Source organism: Schistocerca americana, chromosome 1 (genome assembly GCF_021461395.2).
Source record: "Schistocerca americana isolate TAMUIC-IGC-003095 chromosome 1, iqSchAmer2.1, whole genome shotgun sequence".
Lineage (NCBI taxonomy): Eukaryota > Metazoa > Arthropoda > Insecta > Orthoptera > Acrididae > Schistocerca > Schistocerca americana.
Window position 1 is genome coordinate 381,536,663 of NC_060119.1, and position 19,319 is coordinate 381,555,981.

The 19,319-nt window shown below is 40.3% G+C and overlaps 1 protein-coding gene and 1 non-coding gene across 2 annotated transcripts in view; one reads left to right on the forward strand and one right to left on the reverse strand.

Moving 5' to 3' along the window:
- Positions 1 to 19,319, forward strand: part of LOC124601218 (bifunctional glutamate/proline--tRNA ligase) — a 252,178-nt gene that overhangs the window by 103,895 nt on the left and 128,964 nt on the right. The window contains exons 7-13 of the mRNA XM_047136226.1: positions 4,620 to 4,791; positions 4,882 to 5,115; positions 8,219 to 8,363; positions 13,131 to 13,378; positions 17,618 to 17,819; positions 17,893 to 18,005; positions 18,101 to 18,212. Of these exons, the coding sequence (XP_046992182.1) occupies positions 4,620 to 4,791; positions 4,882 to 5,115; positions 8,219 to 8,363; positions 13,131 to 13,378; positions 17,618 to 17,819; positions 17,893 to 18,005; positions 18,101 to 18,212 (1,226 nt within the window). The remainder of the gene's footprint in view (positions 1 to 4,619; positions 4,792 to 4,881; positions 5,116 to 8,218; positions 8,364 to 13,130; positions 13,379 to 17,617; positions 17,820 to 17,892; positions 18,006 to 18,100; positions 18,213 to 19,319) is intronic.
- On the reverse strand, positions 9,052 to 9,126 carry Trnat-ugu. Its single transcript has one exon. It is a non-coding gene; the product is annotated as a tRNA-Thr (tRNA).

Sequence of the window (19,319 nt, forward strand, 5' to 3'; positions counted from 1 at the left end):
GAAACTCTAGGAAGATTCCAGAAGGTGCAGTTTGTGAAACAGCCATTGAACCTGAACATGTTGTGCTCAACAGCGTGTTCTACCACTAGGGACTCAAGTCTGCAGCGGCCATTCATTCTGGTGGACTGTCAGGTAGTGGTCATGCCCCCCATGAAATGCTGTGCAGAAATTGCAATGGAACTGGTATATAACACGACTGATTTCACAGGTGGTCCTGCCTTTGATTATCTGGGATGGAATAAACTTATGATGGGGTTGGATTAAGATGTGCTGAGGAGGTGAATCAGACAGTCTTGCGTCTGGGTATTCCGCAAGGCTAGGGGGTGGATTTAGCTTATAGGTGGGTGACGGGATGCCACTTTAGGAGGAGTGAGTAGGAGGTCCATCATTTCTGGGCACCATGATTGAACGTCAAAAGTCCCAGTGAAGAACATTGTTTAATTCCTCCAATCCGGATGATACTCAGTGATGTAGGGCATGATCCTTTGCAACTGGTTCTAGGGAGTGATAAGGATATGGTGTGGGAAATTTGTTTTTGGACGAGATTTGTGGGACAGTGCCTTCAGTATATTGAGCATGGTTATTCTCAACATGGCAGATGTGCCATCCATGAGTGAAAGGCTTATATTTTGGTGTGGAAGGGATGGCATCTATCAAAATGCATGTGCTGTTAATGGTTAGTGGGCTTCATATACACAGAGATCTGGATGGAGCCATTTGAGAGGTGAAGGTCAATCTCCAGGAAGATGGCACATTGGACTGAGAAGGGGTAGGAGTGTGGGTGTTGAAGCTGTGAAGGAATGAGGATAGGGTGATTTGACCCAGGGTGCAGATCATGAAAATATCAATGAACCGGAAACAAAGGGCTTTGGAAGGCAAGGAAGGTTTCCTCTAATGGTCCATAAAATGATTGGCATTAGAGGCATGTTCTGCAGGTGCCCACAGGTGTGCCACTGATTGGTTTATGTATCTTTCCTCCAAAGGAGATGTAGTTATGTGTGTGGATGTAATTAATTAGATGTGTAAGGTATGAGATGGTGGGTTTGGAGTGTCATCAACAGTGACAAGTAGGGATTCAGGTGATAATTGGGTGGGGATTTTCTAAAGTTGGTGAAAGAAGTGGTTTGTACCTTTTGATATGAGAGGCCAGGCTGTGGGCGAGTGGGATGTCCAGGATTGTAGGGTTTATGGATCTTGGGAAGCGTATAGGTGGTTTATGGGTGGGGAGGTTGGTGGGGACGGGGGGAGGGGGGGGGGGGAGGTTGCTCTTTGGATGAGGAGGGGAGATATTCAGCAGGAAAGACTCTGGGATGAGCCTCAGGATTTGATTGGGGATTGGAGATTATGCTAGACTTCTGTGATATGTTCACTGTGGCTGGGCTAATAGGTGGAAACAGTTGACAGATACCTCTGGTAAGGCAATCACTGCAGTTCAATGTGACAGTGGTGCGGTGCTTTTGTCTGCTGGGAGGATGGTTAGATCAGGGTCTATCTTGAGGTTGCAGATGGTTAGATGATTGCCTGGCTTGAGGTTGCAGGTGGCAGTTCTTTCTTCCAGTGAGAAGTGTCCGCTCCTGCTCTAATAGTCAGTATCACTGTCTCTAGATCTTGGGGTTCTTGGTTTGGTTCCCATCCATTTGGAGATTGTCTCTGAAGTGGTGCCAAGTAACACTTGCACAAGGCGACCGAACATTGTCAGATGGTATCTCCCAGCCAGTAATGCCAAACCATCGTTTCATTTCATTGAGAAGTTTGTGTTCAAAGGGAGAAACCTAGGGAAGGATGGTGAAGCCAAATTTGAGGTAAGGAATTCCTGGGATGTAGCCAGGGATGGGTAGGTGGAGATGGATGGGTCACAGTTGGATGGTGACATGTTCTGAGAGAGAAAAGGTTTGTTGTTGGGATTAGTTTGAATTTGGTCCCAGGAATTGGTAGTAAAGAAGTGTTCACTGTAGATATCAGAAGGAGAGTAGGTTTTTGACAAATCCAGCATGATTTGAACTTTGATTTGGGGCAGAAGGTGAGGCCTTTGTGCAGGACTGGAACTTCTGTACTATTGAGGCATTTGGTGTATAGTTTGACAACAGTATTTTGGGTTTGTTTAGTTTTGGGTTTAATGGGATGTTGGAAGGTAGTTTGGTGTGATAGGGCAGACAGGAACTGGGTGCTATTAAGAGGTTGATGAGGTGGTTCACTGAGGGTGTTGATGAGTAGTGGTGCTTTGAGGTGGGAACAGGTCATTGAAACATTTGATAGTTTTTGGAGGTGATGTCTGGAGTGCTCTTTTGGTTGTTGGAGAGCAAGGATTTCAGTTTGGGAGATATTGCTTAGTAGTTTGGCTGCACTGTAAGAGAATGCACAGGTAGAAGAGATGGTTCAATAATGCCTGTGCTATGGAGATTTGTTTCTGTAGTATCAAGGTTGTGAGGGATAGATACAGGCAGAAGCTAAATACAGGGTGTACATAAAGTCCAGGAACACTTTCAGTTATTTATTGCACAAGCACTAAAGATTGTACAGATGTCATATATATTGCATTTTGAAGAGAAACTCAGAAAGTTTTTTTACAAACATTCAATATGGGAACCATGAGTGACCCAGCAGGCGACAATACAGTAATCGAATTCTTGCCATACCCGTCATAACATGGCATCGTCGACTGTGGCAGTCGCTTCCTGTATTCTCTCCCAGAGCTGTTCTACATCACGTGGTAGAGGCGCGGTACATACACCAGATCTTTAATGTGTCCCCACAGAAAAAAGTCACATGAAGTGAGATCTGGTGATCAGGGAGGCCATTTCATGAAACAGCTATCCTTTCTGTAGCACAGCCAATCCGTCGATGCGGCAGCTCCGTGTTCAGATACCAACAAACTTCACGGTGAAAGTGTGGTGGAGCCCCATCCTGCTGAAAGACGAACAGAGAATCCGATTGCATTTTAGGCATCCGCCATTGCTGCAACATGTCCAAGTAGAAATATCCAGTGACAGTGCTCTCAGCAAGAAGAATGGCCCGTACAATTTTCATTGTGACAATGCATAAAAAAATTTACCTTTGGGGAAACATGCTCAAATTCAATGCATTCATGTGGATGCTTTGTACCCCAGATTCGGCAATTATGCCTGTTCACTTTCCCATTAGTGTGAAAAGTGGCTTCGTCACTGAAAATTAAGTGATCAACAATGCCATGCCATCCCATCCTCATTCAGTTGTTGCAACTGCAAACAAAACTCAAAATGCTTGTCTTTGTTGTTGTCGTTGAGATTCTGTACTAGCTGCAATTTGAATGGTTTCATAGACAGTTTCTGTCACAGGACTTTCCACACTGTCATTGGAGCAATTTAGAGTTCACAGGATGCACGACGCACCGATTTCTTTGGACTCCTTATGAATGTCTCTCGTATGCACTCCACATTCGTTTCACTCACACTGGGACGTGTGCTTCTCTTTGCTGGGCACAAGCAACCCGTCATAACAAATTTATTGTGTCAGTGGTAAATGGCCTTCCTTGTTGGTGGCTTCTTACCGTACTTCGTTCAAAACATCTGTTGAACTGCTGTAGCACACTTGTTTTTTTCGAACTCCAACACACAGAAAGCTCGCTCCGCACCTGAACTCGTCATGTTTGCAACTAGCACTGACAATCAGGAGATTACCAAACTATGGCGGTATACATGGAAAAAAAAAAAAACTTTCAAAATGACATATGCGTGATATCTGTACAATGTTTGGTTCTTGTGCAGTAAATAATTGAAAGTGTTCCCAGACTTTATGTACACCCTGTATTTTAAGGTCTTTGTGAATAGGAAGTTGGCATCCAGAGAAAAGGGAATTTTTGTGGTTAGGCTGGGGGGGGGGGGGTGTCCACAGTTTAAGCAGCAAGTAAGAAACCAATTGTGGGACTGGGTTTCAGCTAGCGAGATAAGTATACTGCCCTGAACTGATACAGATTGTTGGAGAAGGGATCCATTTGGGATGGGATGTCATGGGGGGGGGGGAATGTACTTGGTGTCAATGAGTGGTGGGTAACACTGGGGAATATTGGAGGAAAAATGGGTGGAGTTTGATTAACAGAAAAAAAAGTGAAATGTTAAATTGATTCAGGAAAGGAACAAATGAAAGCAATAGATGGTTGTAAAGAGAACTGTGGATAATATGTTGCAAATTTGGGAAATGGTGATGCAGGAAGAAATTGTGCTGTGGGCTGTAGGATAGTTCTATGATGTGAGAATATTCATTCACCCATCAGCCATCTCTGTGGGAAAGTATGTGATAGATGTAAAATGATGACCGGAACATTGTGTAGATGAGGAGTGGATCGATTTGGAAGAGAAATGTAGTAATTTGCTCTTGGATAATGTTTAGTTGTAATTTGGCAAACAGGTAATTGAGGTGATGGTGTGTGCTGCATTTGAAGCAATTGCCACCAGTGCTAAAGGATGCTGCGGAAATCACCATAAAAAACTAATTACTTTAAAAGTGATATTGTTAGCATTAAAATGCATTTTTTATTTAATCGTCAACTTTTGTTATTTCAAGTAAATAGATTACTGGGAAGTTATCATCAGGCACTGTTACAGGCATGCAACTTCAGATTTTTTTCCTTTTTTTCCCTTCAGGTGTGGAACAGAATTTAAAGATGTGGACCGAAATGAAGCAGGGAACAGAATTTGGCCAAAAATGTTGTGTACGTGCAAAAATTGATATGAATTCTGTCATTGGTTGTATGCGTGATCCAACAATTTACAGGTGCAAAAATGAGCCACATCCCAAAACTGGAACCAAGTACAAGTAAGGAGTGCTTATATAATGATGTGGAAAATGTAATTTCAATTATTTTCTGTACTGTAGAATAATGTAATGTGACTTGCTTATTTGCAGGGTTTACCCAACATATGATTTTGCCTGTCCCATTGTAGACAGTATTGAAGGTGTTACACACTGTCTAAGAACAACTGAGTACCATGATCGTGATGAACAATTTTATTGGTTTATAGATGTTCTTGGCTTGCGGAAACCATATATATGGGAATACAGTAGACTTAATATGACAAACACAGTTCTATCTAAGAGGAAACTTGCTTGGTTTGTTGAAAGCGGACTAGTTGATGGATGGTAAGTTCCAGCCATTTTAAGAATATTTTCAAGTCACTGACCTATATCAAAGGTAACAAACAGTTTTGTGGTGTGCATTTTCTGTAGTACCGTAGATACTGTCATAAAATAGACATACTCAACACACAATTTTAGGTACCTGTCAAACTTCATGGGCTCACATAATGACCCGGCTTGTGGAGCATAAAACTGGGAAATTGAAACTGAAGGATGACATTCAAATCACTGGTTCTTTCTTAACATGTCTTTGTCAGTGCGAGCAGAGGTGTTGTAGGTTCACATTAATCTGAGAGTTGTGTTGTCGTTAGCACAGGTATTAGTTACGATGAATTTCGTTTGAAAAAAACATGTATATATGCTCTGATGGTGCAGGTAGAATGCCTCACTTAAAGAGATGTGTACAAAATTAATTTAATAAGAACTACATACTATTGTCATTATGCTTCCCCCACTGCTCTCTCTCCCAAGTGACAATTTACAACAGAAAATAATACCATAATACAGAAATGGGTGTACATAGACAAACGTGTTAAGATGTTGATTCATTTGTCTCCCCATACTCTCAAGTGATGTAAGTAAGGAACAGAAGTTGCTGGACTTAACAGTTTGAGAAGCTCAGTATTATGTTCCTTTCAGTTCTGCAAAATGTACAAATTGTGCTAAATTTATGTTTGCCCACTTATAAAGGAGTAGGAGTTGGCCCAAAATTACACCACATGGGTAGTTCTGTTTTCTTCCCAAGCCACTGCCACTTTCTGTCCTTCATGCGCTGTTCAAATTATTCAGCATCACTTTTTACTTGTTTTTTTAACTGTATGATTCATAGCAGTTGTTTCTAATAACATTCATTTCAAAAAATTTAAGCTTTTCCAGGAAAAATTATTGAGTTGTTATGTTAAGAATAAATAGATGAAGAGTTATACAAAGGAACATGCTGAGTTATTTGTGGAATGAAATGATTCCCCTACACTGAAACTTTTAGGCTATAAGCCTCTTTGTTGTTGTGTGCTGTTCAGAAATGCACAGAACATTTGTCTCTTCAGAGTACAGCTAATTTTCTAAACATACATGAACCTCGTCTATCAGTGGAGAGTCCAGATTGGGTTATCTACAACATTAAGGAAAGGATAGATTGCTACTCAGTATGGAGGTGACATGTTGAGTTGCAGACAGGCACAACGAAAAGACTGTTACACGTTTAGCTTTCGGCCTAAGCCTTCTTCAAAAAAGAAAACATACACACATTCTGACGAGCAAGCACACCTCGCACACAAATGAGCAGTTGGAGTTGCTGGAGATAGCAGTCATGTGTGGGAGGTATGCTTGCTGTGTGTGTGTGTGTGTGTGTGTGTGTGTGTGTGTGTGTGTGTGTGTTCTCTTTACAGAAGAAGACTATGGCCGGAAGCTATATGTGTAACTGTCTTTTCGTTGTACCTCTCTGCTACTCATTGTGTCATCTTTATGGTGAATAGCTATCTGTTCTTTTCCTAATATTGCTGGAATCTCATCTACTGTGTTCATCAATTCACTGATAAACAAATTAGACTGTTCTAGAAAATGTTGGACACAATATTTTGGTCTGTTTCATTTTTTCAAAGCTGCCTGTCTGTGACATGCTGCACCCCTCCCCCACAATTCTCTCTCTATCTCTCTCTCTCTCTCTCTCTCTCTCTCTCTCTCAGCCATACCATCCCCCCTTCTCTTCTTTTTCGATTTTCCCTGTTGCTACACGACATACAACCGAAGTATTAGACTTATCTGCAGCCAACAGCAATAAGTTCTTTTCTTTGTCACATAGCTGACAGTTACAATAATTTACTGTTGGTCTTTGCATAGTGGAGCCTGCAGAAAGCTCAATTGTTTGTGTACATGCTGTTGCTGCTCCTATTTCACGTATTTTATTGTTATAATCTGTCATAATACAGGCTGTTTCCTGCCTCGTACTGAGGGCTTCTAAGACTACTCTTCAAAATCTCTGCATAAGGCCCATATGTTCCATATAATCTTGCTAGTTTAGCTTTTAGTTTCACTAAACATGTGACCTAACTTACAACTAGCTTTTCTTGTAACAATTGCCTTATAGCCCTCCTGGCAGATCTTGCTTCCAAACATGCATTAATGCTATCTGTACGAGGCTGCTGTCCCCTAAAGAAACTACCTTAGGCTCTTCTCCTATTCCAAGTAACAAGTCATTCAGTTCCTTGGTTGAATTAATGGTATGTTTGCATGCACGTTTTTATCTTTGCTTTTTACTTGTTGCTATTTTCCAGTTTCCACAGTCTTTCCAAAATTAATCTATAAAGTGCAGAATACACATTTTCTAGTTCAGCCTGGAGGGCACCAATCTTTCTTCACTGTTCAAAACTTCATATATTTTTCCAGCACAATCTGTACTCCATGGGGAAACCTCATCAAGTGTGGTTCTTAATCTTGTGTTCATATTAATTTTTTTAATATCTTGCTGCACGTGGACTGATATCAGCAGATGAATTTCTGGTTTTTTATGTTTTTGTTTGTAGTATTATTGTAGGTTTGTTGTGACATAACGTGGTTGTCATTGCTTGATATATGGGTTATTTATGAGATTATGAGTGAAAGATATATTCATTTGTTTTGGAATATATACACTTTGCACTTTAAAAATACAAACTTATGAGTCATCTTTCGGGCGTGCATCCAGGACAAAAGTTTTCAGTGTGCTTGTAGCTTGTGAAAGATGGTGGCAGATGGACATCTAAAAGCATAAATTGGTAGCTGCGAATCTAATGCTTTTTCTTCAAATACCTTCATAAATAAACTATATACCTTTGGTGAGAGAGAGCTATCCATGCCAATAGCATCAATCTGTTCATAATATTGATTATCAGATGAAAAGAAAATGGAAGTTAAGCATGCTTAAACAATGCTGTTATATCGTCTTCAAACTTGCAGCTCTTCCGGGATGAGTGAAAGATTATCTGATTTTACGAAAGTGAGTATTTGTAAAATTCCTTTTCAGTGTGCAAAAAGTACATAGGACAAGGATGCATGCCTGAAAAATGATGAGATATTCTATCCATTGTGGGAACTTCAAGAAACATATTACTGTAACTTTATTTTCCAGGGATGACCCAAGGTTTCCAACAGTTAGAGGCATCTTGCGTCATGGTATGACAGTAGAAGGACTCAAGCAATTTATTGTGGCCCAAGGCTCATCCCGATCTGTCGTACTTATGGAGTGGGATAAAATATGGGCTATTAATAAAAAGGTGAGTTTTAAACAAGCAAGAACATTTATTATTGGTGGTGTTATCCCTCAGGAAAGAAAAAGAAAGGAAGGGCCATATGTCATACACCAAGAGTTTAGCTGGCAGTAACAAATGTGTGGTAAAAGAAATATTACACATGCACTGGAGAAAAATTGCACTTGACAGTTCGCGTTACATCAAGTTACATTGGCTCTACTGTAATAGCAATATTGCAACAGCAGCCTCTATACACGTAGAAGACGATATGGATTTCCGTTCTACCTTGTAAATATCAGCTAATGAGCAATAACAATTTGTTTTTCAGTTGCTACCACAATGTGACAGGAAAGAAACAACTACATAATACTGTAGATACAAGTTTAACGAAGCACACACTTTCCATAATGGAGCGAAGGAAATACAGGAAATAAGCATTTGATAGTGACCAGTATCTTGAAAGCAATATATTATGTAGTTTGCAAAAGTAAATAATAACTGAGATAGCAACTTCTCACTCTAGGTTTTATTATGACAGTGATGCAACAAATAACCATTATTCATAGCTATATATGACGGTAGTATCTGTTCGTGAAAGAACAGTTACCGTGGATGACCATGCAGCTTTGCTAGAAATGAAATGGTAATTAAATGGACACCCTAGCTGCAAACTGGCTTTGATGTACTTCATTGGGGACATGTTGAAAATGTGTGCCCTGACCGGGACTCGAACCCGGGATCTCCTGCTTACATGGCAGACGCTCTATCCATCTGAGCCACCGTGGGCACAGAGGATAGTGCATCTGCAGGGACTTATCCCTTGCACGCTCCCCGTGAGATCCACATTCCCAACATGTCCACACCACTACATTCGTAGTGCGCCTAATAGATGTTTGCCCATCATACTCATTACTCGTGGCAGATTAATCTACCAAGTCCCGTACGAGTTCGGGCATAGCATGTGCGTTTGCACAAGAAGGTCAATGGCCGGGAAGCCATATTTTAACTATATATGATGGTAGTATCTCTTCCCGAAAGAACAGTTACCGTGGATGACCATGCAGCTTTGCTAGAAATGAAATGATAATTAAACATTTTCAACATGTCCCCAATGAAGTACATCAACGTCTGTTTGCAGCTAGGGTGTCCATTTAATTATCATTTCATTATTCATAGCTTTTTACTCACCAATTTACGGCAACAGTGGTGCAATTATGTCCAGTTCCCCATTGTCACTGTTGTCGGAATCAGCGCCAAAATTATCCTCATTGTCATCACCAGAAAGGCAAATCATCAGCTGTTCATGGTCACTAATGATACTTTCATTTTCCGTGCTGCTCAAGTCAAGTTTTCATCATGCTCGACCTTTTTCCACCATGAGGCATCCACAGTCACAAGAGCTTGTAGGTGTCACAGACTTATTTTCTTCAACAAGCTAATATAGCAGAAGCTTTGTCATGCTCATATCCACAGCAATATTTCGCGCCTGTAACCGTTTCATTGTAGCTTCTTTGCAGTCGTTTGTGGTTGGGCCTTTGGTCAGTATCACTGAGTGATATGGAGCATTGTCTACTAGAATTGTTGTAGGGACAGAAAACTGTTTTAAAAGATTTCTGAACCACTCAACAAATGATGTGTGGTCCATGTCTTCACAGTAATCACCTGTTATTTTGGACCGAAGAACTAAACGTGCAACAGGAACAAAACCACTGTAAGAACCTGCGTCGACCACAATCGGTCTTGCTCCTCTTCCCATCAGCTGATGATCACTGTTGCTTGGCGTGTCATCCGTCCAACATTTATTGACAGCTTTCATGGCATTAACTCGCATTTTGTCTAGCCACATTGTGGAATGAATGTCCTCCCCCACAAATTTGTGAAAGAATATGTTTCAAGTCATTGCATTATATGCCATTTCTAACAGGACTTTGCGTCCATCTAGCATTTTGTAACAGAAACTGATACTTTTCAGCCCAAGTTTTAGTTACATTTTCCCACCCTTGAAAAGTTCACTTTCTTTTTAATGACACTAGCAGCATAGCTACGGTAGAATATTCTTTCCTGCTGTAGATAGCATAAATATGCCTGCAGATATCATCAGTCTGGAAAGAATCTATGTTTGTGGCAGGGTGAGGCTGCTTTTCGTTTCCAGGTGTTGCTAAGAATACATTATCTGATCCACATACCTTGTAATCATTACGGATGACGTCTACATCTCTCAGCTTTTGCAGCAACACTCCCTTACTACTGTTATTGCACTAATTCCAAGAGTTTTTGATGTGGATTCTACTACTTCATCTGCAGGAACTGACGGCTGTCCATGACTAATTACCTATCCTTTCTCCTGCTTTTAAAACTCAACAGCTCTCCACAGTAACTCCAGTGCCTGGCTATTTAGTGGCACATCTTGATGCAAAGGATTGTCACTAGGTGAACAAACTCTTTTCTGTGGCATGTTTTACATATCAAAAACGTGGTAGAAACCAACCACAATGCAATTTTGTCTCTACAAAAAAATTTATTGATCCAAAACATACAATCTATTAAAATTCTTTGAAGTACTTACCTTGAGCAGTGATACACTTCTTCCGGCAATTGCTCATGCCTGTTACACTTTCTGGAAGGTGGTGACTGGAATTTCATTTAGAGTATGTGTTGCTGCCTTTTGGATATCCTCAATGGTATTAAAAGGGCACCCCTTCATCTTGGTTTTGATGCACAGAAAAAGGAAGAAATCTGATGGTGCCATGTTGGGATTGTAGGGCCGCTGTGACATTGTTGCTAAGTTGCACTTCCCTAGGATCTCCTGAATCAACAGAGCATTGTAGCACAGCACGTTGTCCTGACGCAGTGTCTGTGTTGAAGTGGGCATATGTATCGGCCGGGTGATACAATCTGCTATTCTTTTTAACAGTCCAAGGTGGTCAGCTGTGTTCAGTCATTCCTCACCGTATGAACTCCAAATGGATCAAGTCTTTTGCACCGAAGCAGGTGATTAGCATAGTTTTCATTTTTGATTTGCTCATTCTTACTTTCTTGGGCCTGGGAGACATGGATGTGTGCTACTCTCAGCTTTGAGGCTTCGTTTCTGGGTCGTACACAGGAGCCCATGTCTCGATCTCTGGTGATGACGTCATCTAAAAAATAAGAGTCTCTTTTTCAACCATTCTACAAGTTCTTTCACGATCTGCATGGGTGGCATATTTGTCATTTTGATACTGAACTGCAGCAGCATGCCTCTACAGATGCTTGTAGTTGTTTAGAGTTTCGTCAATAAAATAGGGACCGATGACGCACTTCTTGAAAAGTGCCTACTACACGTTGACAGACCAAGGTCATTGCTTATCCACTTCCCTCAACCATTGTGGAGTTTCAGTTGACAGTTGGTGCGTATTGTGAAGATTTATTGCCCACAGTTTTTAAACAATGCTTCATCCACAAACAGCTGTCAACAAAGGGGTAGGTGGGATTATATACATTGGAATGTGGTACTAGCAGAACACTCGTTTAGCTTATCCCACTTGCACATCAAGTTGGCTGGTAATGACATGGAGATTGTGTGTTACTCCTGCTAAAATATTGTTCGCATTTCTTTCATTAGTTGTGGTTCTTTTTCATTGATGGGTTTTATTCTTCACACTTCCAGTTTCTTGAAATTTTCCTAATTATGTTTGCAAAGACGGATTGTCAGGGCTTTCCCTTCCAGCCTACAACTGCACTGCTTCTCTGACAATTTGATGATACTGAATATGCACAGAAACCATATACTCCTATTTGACTATCGTTTGCAGTGTGAAAGTCTGAATAGCTTCATGAGCAAGTTGTCTCATAGCTATCACAGCAATGCACAGACTGAAGGGCTTCAAGGTCCTAGGTGAACATACAAACCATACCTGAGGTAAGTATTTATTTACATTTGATACTGTATGACGGACATGTGAGGGATGCTTTCACTTGATGGCAGGACAATGGTTTGTGGTGCTGTTGCCTTGTTACAAAATTCCATAAAAGTTATGTTGTGGAACCCTCTTCAAAGCCTGTATCCAATGCCACAGGAAAAAGTACGTATTTCTGTTTTTAAGAGAAGGTGATCTCTTAATTTGGCAGTTATAAACATTAAAAAATACATGATATCAATATAATGGAAGGAAACATTCCACATGGGAAAAATTATATAAAAACAAAGATGAGGTGACTTACCGAACAAAAGCACTGGCAGGTCGATAGACACACAAACAAACACAAACATACACACAAAATTCAAGCTTTCGCAACAAACTGTTGCCTCATCAGGAAAGAGGGAAGGAGAGGGGAAGACGAAAGGAAGTGGGTTTTAAAGGAGAGGGTAAGGAGTCATTCCAATCCCGGGAGCGGAAAGACTTACCTTAGGGGGAAAGAAGGACAGGTATACACTCGCACACACACACATATCCATCCACACATACAGACACAAGCAGACATATTTTGTTAGAATATTTGCCACATTGTCCACTACAATTTAATGAAAACTGCACCTCGATATATTTAGTCATTTTGGATACATGTGTTGCCTTTCTTAATTGTCCCACACTGTATACTAAAATATTTCCACGAAAGTACGACATATAAATTTTGAATCTCGCACATCACATTCTGTTGTTTTATTTCCATTGCAATTTATACTCTGCATGCAGTTGATGTAAGTTCCTTTTTTCTAACCATTTGTGTCTTTCATGAGAAGTATATGTATGTGGTATAATACAATTTTTGATCATTATCCACCATTAATGTTCTGTTTATTTCATTTTCCAGGTAATAGATCCAATTGCCCCTAGATACACAGCTGTCTTGTCAGAGGGAGCCGTAAATGTGAAAGTAAATGGGGTAATTGAAGCACCACTGATTGCGCAGAAACACCCTAAGAATCCAGATGTTGGTTCCAAAACTGTTTGGACAGGACCTAATTTGCTAATCGACAGTGAGGATGTAAATCTTCTGAAAGAAGGAGAAAATGCTACATTTATAAACTGGGGAAATCTGATGATCAAGAAGATTAACAGGTCAGTTCCATTGATACTCTAAAATATTTGTCAGTCTAGTATGTCTTGTATACATAGAACCATTATTTGTGTGAAAAAGTCCGCAGCTCGTGGTCTTGCGGTAGCATTCTCGCTTCCCGCGCATGGGGTCCCGGGTTCGATTCCCAGCGGGGACATGGATTTTCTCTGCCTCGTGATAACTGGGTGTTGTGTGTTCATCATCATTGACTCGCAAGTCGTCGAAGTGGCGTCAACTAAAAAGGACCTGCAATACGGCGGCCAAACTTCCCCGCATGGGGCCTCCTGGTCAACAATGCCATACGATCATTTCATTTCATTGTGTGAAAAAATGTTTATTGAAAATACATTAAACAATACCGCGTAAATGACATTTTCGATTTTCTTGATTTTGATTAGTTGTTGTATTCAGAACACATGCTGTTGCTGCTATAAAAACAAATTTTCAGCTCTTAATCATGAAAATGAAACTCCAAGAATATCACTTAAGCCAAACAAGGTAGAGAAAAGGTGTAAATTCCACATATCTGGTGTGGTAGAAAATCTGTGGTACCCTCATAGATGATGCTGTTGTCTGTAGGGTGGTTGCAACACCAGCAGACGGTAACAAAATTCAGGAAGACCTGCAGAAGATCAACGATTGGTGCAATACCTGCAGCTGTCAATATATCTAAAAAAACAAATCTCCACATTTATGCTCTACTTTCAAATGAGTAGTAATTTCTTTCTTTGTGAAAATATCACTTTGTGAATCAGTGTGCACTTGCAAGACCTGAATCCTTCTTCCAGAACTGATGCCTAACTGTGAGAGTTACATGAAGAGTAATAACAATGTATTGCTGCTCTGCAGTCATACATTTATGTTGCAAACTCGGGGGCTGGGTGTTTGTGTTGTCCTCATCATTTCATCATCATCCATGAATGTGGTGAGATTGGACTGTGTAAAAGGTTGGATCTTTGCACGAGCGCTGATTATCGTGCAGTTGAGCACCCCAAAAGCCCAACTTATCGTCATTATGTTGCAAAGAATGAGATTAAAAGTAATTTGTATTTTTGTTGAAGAGACAAAGTTGACATAAAATGACTGGTGAATAAGTTTCTGTGTGTTTGTCAACTACTCATTGTTTAAATATGTTGTGTGCTGTCGGTTGAGCAGTGTAGCTTAGCACACCCCTGAGATGCTACAGATCCAATCCCGATAACCTACAGTGAAGGAAAGCTCCGCATAATATCACACAAATTTAAGGGAAACCATGTTACACAATGGATAACACCTTATTAAATGAAAGTTACTAGTGGTGGCCCAATAAAGCATGAAAGTATTGGTACTGCACTTCACACAGATATGATGCTGTTTTCTATAGGGTGGTTGCAACAGCAGCAGCTTTTGAAATGAGATGTTGAAGAAAAATGCTGAGTATAATATGGGTTCACAGGACAGGCATTAAATCACATGGGAGATAAAATAAATTTATAGCACTGCTTCACGGAAAAGGATGGGGTGGTTGATAGGATATGTTGTGAGGCATTTGGTAAATAAGCTGACAAGAGACTATAGGTACGAACTACAGCTTTGATACAGGTTGGTGGACACATGGAAGCATAGCATGGAACTATATCACGGATACAGCCAATGAGTGCAAAAATGATTAGTGATTTAAAGAAAGATCCCCAGAGAAGAGAGAACGAATACAAATACTTTCTCCAACACACATAATAGGTGCTATTAGCTGGCTGTGAATATTAAATCTGTGCAATGAAACCCCAGTGCAAATTAGTCAACTTCATGCCCCTGTCGCTTCAGTGGCTGCATCAACGGCGCGTGCTTACCACTCTTGAACGGAGCAAGTATGCAGCATTGCTGCAATAGTAGCTGGAAGTTCTGTGTCCAGCTCGACCTCTGCACTTTGCTCCAAGTCGGAAACATCTCTCTCTCTCTCTCTCTCTCTCTCTCTCTCTCTCTCTCTCTCTCTCTATGAATATCTTCCACAGGTGTCTAAGATGAAGTGTGTTCTCGACAGCATCCCTGAAGGTAGTCTCCTCTTCACTCTCCCTACAGCAAATCTTTTCTTCAGTGTCCTTGGAACAAGCACACTCTGACTTTCCTCTAAGAGAATTGACTGGTTCTGTCATTGTCAGAATCTCACCATCCAATTGAAGCAGACATTGCAAGTTTTGACAAATAATTATTTTATAAACAAATTCTTAACTGTTTGCATTCTGTAATGCAGACACAGGGCATCTCTGTGCACTCTTATTTAAATTGCTGCTGCCAAGCACATCGGAGAGAATTGCACGAGCCCCGTTGTGTAAATAATGAGGCCACTGACATTAGGGTATACATTAAAACAAATATATTTTTGTAAGTATTACAATAAAAAACTAATTATCATGTGGCATTTTTTAAAACTCTTGAGGATGGACAGTTTCCATTGTGTTGCACTCAAATTGTTTACTGATGAATCACTGTCAACCGAGCAAGGTGGCGCAGTGGTTTGACACTGGACTCGCATTCGGGAGGACGACGGTTCAAACCTGCGTCCAGCCATCCTGATTTAGGTTTTCCGTGATTTCCCTAAATCACTCCAGGCACATGCCGGGGTGGTTCCTCTGAAAGGGCACGGCCAACTCCCTTCCCCATCCTTCCCTAATCCGATGAGACCGATGGCCACGCTGTCTGGTCTCCTTCCCCAAAACAACCAACCAATCACTGTCATGATCAAAATCATTGCCACTCCTATTTTCACTTAGACAACCCTCCAAATGCTCCACTGCAATCTCTTCCTCAGAAAGGACTGTGCTTAAAGAACTAGCCATTTCATGCCTACTAACATGAATGTGATAAGTACAACCTGTCTCTCAACACAACTGCTACACACAGGTTTCCCTAGATGGCAGTACTGTGCAGCATTGATGCCTAGTTCGGGTAGGTTTAAGAATGATGCATCTGAGAGCTCTGCAAAAGATCATGTCAAATGAGGCTCGACATTGGAGTAAAAAACAAAATTTGCAATGTCGAGCACCACTCACTGTTGGATGGAAAGGATTAACAAGTTCCTACTCGTGCGGATTTTGTCATGGTTAACGAATAGTGCTTTAGTACAGGAAAGAAGGGAGAAAATCTGTGACAGATTTCCAGTCACTGCCAGCTAAACATCTTGCACATAGACACACGTGGTGAATCGCCATTTCAACCAAAATAATTACTGTGCACCATTCACAGAACCCCTTACTAGGATTTTAACAAACATACCTGTGGACCATGGTAGCATCCAACAGTTCTGTTTTTCCACCTGGCATGATCTTAATTGTATATTTAAGACTTTGTCTGGCTGTGTAATCCCCCTCACCCACCCCCCACCCACCCACCCACACACACACAAACAAACTAACAAGCAAACAAACAAACTTCCCCCTCCCATTTTTCCAAATACCTCAGAACGCGTGCTATCAACTGACACTATTTTTTCATCAAGTAGTGCCACAAATTTATTTTATAATGTTCCTGTACCCTTCTTGTCTGTTCTTTGAGAGTCCTTGCTCCATCTATGCAAACAAGCTATGTAAACTCTTTTATTTCCATGATACTTAATGGCTGTAACGTAGTAATTATAGTATTGACTTTAGTATGATTATATTTAAATACATGTGATAAGTTTTCTTTTAATTTTTAAATGAAAATGTATGCAAAATTTTTCAGACAATAGAATGTCTTGGATGAGGTAACAACAATAATATGGGAAGGATAACTTACTAGTCGCCACATGAGGAGCCACTGAGTTGCACACAAGCACAACTTGGCCACATACTCACTGTTTCTTAGTGCTGGAACCGACTGACAGTCAGGCTCCAGCATTCAAGAGACAATGCCCGTGCACGCGCGCGCACGTGTGTGTGTGTGTGTGTGTGTGTGTGTGTGTGTGTGTGTGTGTTCCATCTTTTTTTTGTGCTTGCCTGAGACTCAATGCCTTTGGTATGTAGTGTGTAGCTGTCTATCCTTTCCATATTTTTAAAAATTTTTACTTATTCCACATATTTCAGGACTATTTCTCCCTCATTCTATTTAAAACATTAACATGCCATTCCTTATCAATGCATTATGTATTTTTTGTTTTTCTGGCATTTTTCACATCCGTGTGGAATTCCTCTCCCTGAGTATGGAATGAACAATGCATCTAATTTGTCATAATGTGTTTATACACTGGAAAATGCAATAATTTGTTGGCTCCTTCATCTCTTCAGCACAAACGGCGAAATAACTGTGGAAGCTGAACCAAATATTGAAAATAAAGATTACAAAAAGACACCAAAATTAACATGGTTGGCAGTGACAAGTAAAGCACCCTTTGTACCTTGCACATGTGTCTACTTTGATCATATTATTAGCAAGGCCATTTTGGGAAAAGATGAAGATTTCAAGGATTACATTAACCACCAAACAAAGGTATATGATAATTACACATATCTTTTGAAATAGTATTGTATTTGGATTGATTTACCATTGTTTTTAATTGTAGACAGAGGTACATCTGCTGGGTGATCCAGAATTAGCTTCTGTGAAAAAGGGTGATATCATACAACTTCAAAGGAAGGGCTTTTTTATATGTGACAGGCCCTATAGACCACCAAGGTAAGAATAAAATATCTGCTTTCATTTTTCTATAGTGATTATTTCATTCTTACAACTACTTTCTTATATTTATTTATTTATTTTTTATTTTACAGTGTATATACCAGTGTTGCAGGTCCTATAATATTATTTCATATTCCGGATGGTCATACAAAGGATATGCCTACTGTTGGAAAACCAAAGAGTTCCAAAGTTGACACCAAAAAGGTAATACATTGAACATATCTCACTGTCCACATGGAATGATTACTTGCTTCCTTTTTTGTTTCTTGCTTTCTTTGTTACAATTAAAGTACCTACAGTTAAGGTAAAAATGGCAAAGCTGTCATCGGTGTAAATACCACAGTGCTCTACTAGTGTAAACGGTAAAACTGTCATCAACATGAAGACTGGTTTAAATTCTGCAGTGCTTTGCTTGGCATGATCCTGTGTATTACAGTCCCTGTCCAGCCATTCAGATTTATGTTTTCTGTTATTTGCACACATGACTTCAGGCAGATGTTAGGATGGTTCCTTTGAAAGGACAGGACCATCCCCAATGCGACCTTGTGCTCCATCTCTAATGACATTGTCACCAATGATATGACAATCGGAATCTTCCTTTCTTCCTTCTTTAAGTAAGTTGTTACAAATTGGATGCAAATTTATGCTGATCCAACATGATTAAAGGCGTAGTGCTCAATTTAATAAAAACAATTAATATAAATTCAGAAATATGGAAGTAAGTATTTTTTGTGTTGACCAGGACATAGAACCAAGTGCTTATGATTTAATATTGGACAGTGTAATATTTATTGTAACAGTGTACAAGTCCCTACTGGGTAACAGCATAATTTTCATGAACAATTTTGATGCCTTATTGTGCTTTTTGTCATACAGAAAGAAGTTATTGATTTGTGGTAATTTTAATGGTACACTGATTACACTGATAATGTGTACAAACAACAAGCAGAAGTTACACACACACTCACACACGTATTCTGTGGAAATGAATCATCCGAGCATAATGCATAGTAATCACATTACATAGCTTTACTATACATAGTCTATAAATACTGAAGGAAAACGTTTAGGGTGAATAATGACTAACAGAGTGAGGGGGCGCAGTGGTTAGCATACTGAACTCGCATTCAGGATGACGACGATTCAAACCCGTGTCCAGCCACCCTGATTTAGTTTTTCCATGATTTCCCTAAATTGCTTCAGGCGAATGCCGGGATGGTTCCTTTGAAAAGGCACAGCTGATTTCCTTCCCAACCGTTCCCTAAACCGAGCTTGTGCTCCGTCTCTAATGAACTCGCTGTTGACAGTATG